General features: G+C 40.2%; 1 protein-coding gene across 2 annotated transcripts; it reads left to right on the plus strand.

The window, feature by feature from the left end:
* The first annotated feature begins 1,422 nt into the window (after positions 1–1,422).
* LOC110507327 (high mobility group protein B1) lies at positions 1,423–4,137 on the plus strand. Of its 2 annotated transcripts, none has more exons than XM_021587247.3 (5): positions 1,423–1,590; positions 2,475–2,637; positions 2,801–2,946; positions 3,038–3,212; positions 3,585–4,137. In XM_021587247.3, the coding sequence occupies exons 2-5, from the start codon at positions 2,491–2,493 to the stop codon at positions 3,699–3,701; spliced, it is 585 nt and encodes a 194-aa protein (XP_021442922.1). In that variant the 5' UTR covers positions 1,423–1,590; positions 2,475–2,490; the 3' UTR covers positions 3,702–4,137. The 2 variants fall into 2 exon arrangements, with proteins under 2 accessions (XP_021442922.1, XP_036821184.1); XM_036965289.2 differs by having other exon boundaries at positions 1,530–1,950.
* The last annotated feature ends 270 nt before the right edge of the window (positions 4,138–4,407 follow it).

Here is a 4,407-nt window from a genome sequence, read left to right on the forward strand (position 1 = left end):
AGGAGGAACTTTGTTTTTCCCCATCAAGTATGGTTTTCTTTTTTACTTTGAATCCAGTAGTGGGCAGCAATACAACTTTTTGAATGTCGTCCCCATCAAAACCCTCATCTCGTACAAACCATCCTGATCTCGCAAGCTTACATTCTGTTTCACTAGATCAGGATTGTTCGTACGAGGCACCTAAAACCACTGAGGTAAATAAGCACGTGAGACTGCGTCCAAGATGACCGCCGTTGTTTTCAAGGAAATCTACTCACATTCGCATATGCCGATTGAGGACCGTCTATATTTGGGTTGCATCCGGTTTATATGGACCAGCATCTGCATACAGTTTATACGGACAAACATCACATGCACACTAGCACTCAGTGCACACAGGGAGCAGCATGAGCAGTGACGAGTCCGACGTCATCATCAGGTCATCCTAAAATATGGCAGACATTGGAAGAATATAAAATATGAATATCTTTGGCTGTGAGTGATGGGGGGATCGGCCTCAGAGAAAATTATTTTAATAATTAAATAGATGTTTACTGTACAAAAAGTGATGACAAAAGTGTTTTATTAGGAATTTTCAAATCTGACTTCTTCGTTTAAACTGCTGTACCGAAGCAAAACTGTAGGCGCTGTCGAAACCGTACTTCTAGACCGGAACCCTGGCCACCTGACTAAAGCCCCTCTCCAGAGGGTAGTGAGGTCTGCACAACGCATCACCGGGGGCAAACTACCTGCCCTCCAGGACACCTACACCACCCGATGTCACAGGAAGGCCATAAAGATCATCAAGGACAACAACCACCCGAGCCACTGCCTGTTCACCCCGCCATCATCCAGAAGGCGAGGTCAGTACAGGTGCATCAAAGCAGGGACCGAGAGACTGAAAAACAGCTTCCATCTCAAGGCCATCAGACTGTTAAACAGCCACCACTAACATTGAGTGGCTGCTGCCAACACACTGACTCAACTCCAGCCACTTTAATAATGGGAATTGATGGGAAATGATGTAAAATATATCACTAGCCACTTTATACAATGCTACCTAATATAATGTTTACATACCCTACAATATTCATCTCATATGTATACGTATATACTGTACTCTATATCATCTACTGCATCTTTATGTAATACATGTATCACTAGCCACTTTAACTATGCCACTTTGTTTACATACTCATTTCATATGTATATACTGTACTCAATACCATTTACTGTATCTTGCCTATGCCGCTCTGTACCATCACTCATTCATGTATCTTTATGTACATATTCTTTATCCCCTTACACTTGTGTGTATAAGGTAGTAGTTTTGGAATTGTTAGCTAGATTACTTGTTGGTTATTACTGCATTGTTGGAACTAGAAGCACAAGCATTTCGCTACACTCGCATTAACATCTGCTAACCATGTGTATGTGACAAATAAAATTTGATTTGATTTGAACTAAGAAGATCCACATTTCAATTGTGGGCTTTTATTTTGAAGGATTTAATATTACCATACGAAAGTGACGGGATTGTTTGTACTTCTGGCGGAATATTAATCACCGTCCCATTGTTGTTTGTTGAGGCAGCTGGCTAGCTAACTTAGGGTATGTATTAACACCACAAATATTAGCTAAAATATTTAGCGAGTTATTGGAAATAAGAACATGGCAATTATTTATTTTTGTTGAAATGTGTGTATTATGCTGAGCATTCATAAAACATTAGCTTGTTAACTAGCTATGTAGATGGGGGGGCTAACAAAGACAGCGAACAACCACCCTTTTTCAGGCACCACCTAAAACGATTTCACTAACGTTAGTTGATTTTACAAACTCATGGAAGCCAGACATCTATCGAGCTATATTTGAGTACATCTAGAGAGCTACCTAACGTTAGTTATTTTTGCTATAGCTAGCTGGCTAGCCGTGGCTAACAAGCAAGCTTGGCTGCTGCGCTGACGTTAGGTAACGTTAACAGAGAGCATCTCGATTTTCTTGGCTGTAAACGTTGTTTTGTACCATGTGATACGAGTCAGATTTTCAGTCTCGATTGAGTTTTTAGCAACACTAACACGTTAGTTAGTTAGCTATAACGGTTCGCTAGCACACTGCAAGGCTACGGTTCGTTACCTACGACACAACAATGGGATGGATCCATGATGGCTAGCTAGTAACTAACTATATGCTGAGTGTTGTGTTGAGGGGGCTGGATTCGAAGATAGCGAACTGCCGTTGTAGCTAGCGACAGCACAACAACCCTTTGCACAATCGCACCGTTAATTAGTTGCAAACAGTAGAAAAATATGTTTTGCATTTAGTTAGCATTATTAGTGATTACAAATGTTTATTTGCAAGAAAGGTCGTGTACCCCCAGCCCCCATTATTTGTTATGGGCAGCTAGGGAGGGACACACATTTAATATGGCCAAAGCTCAGGGTGACAAATTTGGCTTTATGTTTTTGAAACTGTATCTACTGTATCTCTCCTAGACCTACACAAGTCACCATGGGGAAAGATCCTAGGAAACCGAGAGGCAAGATGTCGTCATATGCTTACTTCGTGCAGACCTGCAGGGCGGAGCACAAGAAGAAACACCCCGAAGCCAGTGTCAACTTCGCTGAGTTCTCCAAGAAATGCTCAGAGCGATGGAAGGTAGCATTACACAACAGTGAATGAATGTGACGTGACATGTTTCTGGTATATGATTATGGCTATATTTCCACCATAGTATGTTTTGTTACACTTGAGTGACCTTGTGGACAGTCTAGCGGTGGCCATGTAGATATGTAATCTGAATTTATACCTCTATATCTAGCCCATGTCTCCTAAAGAAAAAGGCAAGTTTGAAGACATGGCGAAGCAAGACAAGGTCCGCTACGAGAGAGAAATGAAGAACTACATCCCACCCAATGGCCAGAAAAAGAAGAGGTTCAAGGATCCTAATGCCCCCAAGAGACCACCGTAGGTTTGCATGGCAGCTAGACTGGATAGCAATTATAAAGGTGAATTAAACTTCCCTTTGAATTGACATGCGTTTGTTTTTGTTTCTCAGGTCTGCGTTCTTCATCTTCTGTGCTGACTTCCGGGCCAAGATAAAGAGCGAGCACCCAGGCCTGTCCATTGGAGACACTGCTAAGAAGCTGGGAGTGATGTGGAACAGCTCTGCAGCTGAGGAGAAGAAGCCGTACGAGAAGAAGGCTGCCACGCTGAAGGAGAAATACGACAAGGTGAGTAGGGCTTTGTTAAAATTGAGGTTGATATACAAACATCTAATTTCCTGATCACGATGCAGTGACAATTTATTTGAATAAGATGGTTGCAGATATAAGATGGGTGCAGACAATTCCACTGATATTAAATAAATAGGATGGGGAAAAAAGGGAATCTAATGCTTATCTAAACACATGTGACCATTCTCATGTCACAATGTAACGTTTTAAGCATTTTCTTGGACAATTGTTCTTTTGGATGGCAATATGAGAATTCCATGTGGAAAAATTGCTTTTTAATTTTCCCGCTGTAAAACGGTATGTCTGCAGATGTCTTGGATCCCAGAAAAGCATATTGGTCAGGCTCTAAATAATTGTTGTGTTACACAGGATATCGCCTCATACCGCACCAATGGTAGAGTGGATACGGCCTCCTCCGCAGCTGCTGACGACGAAGAAGAGGATGATGAGGAAGATGACGATGAGGATGAGGATGATGACGAGTAGCCTCTCTGCTGTTGTAGCCTACATACTTGTTTTAATGCTATGTAACTATTGTACACACCTTACATCTCTGAACAGACCCAGATGCAACGAGAACACATTAGGATGTGTGTATATTTAATGTTCTTAAGATGGATGGTGTTATGCTCCCTTAAAGTTAACACTACATGTCTTGAATTTGATGTTCTGATATTTTTGTTGTTGTTCCTGCCCTTGCCTGTGACTGCTTTGGAGGATTATGAATCAATATGGAAGTAATAGGTGTGCAACTCTCAAATCAGATTTCTGGGTTGGTAGCTAGTGTTTTTTTTTTTTTCTGTATTTGTTTGAAAGAATATTTTTTCATGTTTGTCACAAGGTCTTTTTATTGTTCTTTGAATACCACTCTAATTGCAGCTGACATTCAGGAATGTCTTAAATAAAGGTCTTTTTTAATAAATGTGTTTTTTTTTGTTGAAGATTTACCATGAACTAAGGCATTTGGTTGATTTCGATAAATATGTACATAGTGCCTTCAGAAAGTATTCATAACCTTTGACTTATTCCACATTTTGTTGTCAGACTGAATTCAAAATGGATTAAATATTTGTTTTCATCCATCTACACAATACCCCATAATGACAAGGTGAAAACATGTTTTTAGATCTTTTAGCTAATTAATTAAATGAAATACATACATTTCTAATTTACTTAAGTATTATGTTCACCA

Source organism: Oncorhynchus mykiss, chromosome 27 (assembly GCF_057628025.1).
Source record: "Oncorhynchus mykiss isolate SJ-2025 chromosome 27, ASM5762802v1, whole genome shotgun sequence".
Classification (NCBI taxonomy): domain Eukaryota; kingdom Metazoa; phylum Chordata; class Actinopteri; order Salmoniformes; family Salmonidae; genus Oncorhynchus; species Oncorhynchus mykiss.

Bases quoted from the DNA above. Each gene is read 5' to 3' on its own strand.
- LOC110507327 (XM_021587247.3), top strand. From the start codon at position 2,491: ATGGGGAAAGATCCTAGGAAACCGAGAGGCAAGATGTCGTCATATGCT. The intron at 2,947-3,037 runs GTAGGTTTGCAT...TTTGTTTCTCAG, and splicing joins AATGCCCCCAAGAGACCACC to GTCTGCGTTCTTCATCTTCT. The intron at 3,213-3,584 runs GTGAGTAGGGCT...TGTGTTACACAG, and splicing joins TGAAGGAGAAATACGACAAG to GATATCGCCTCATACCGCAC.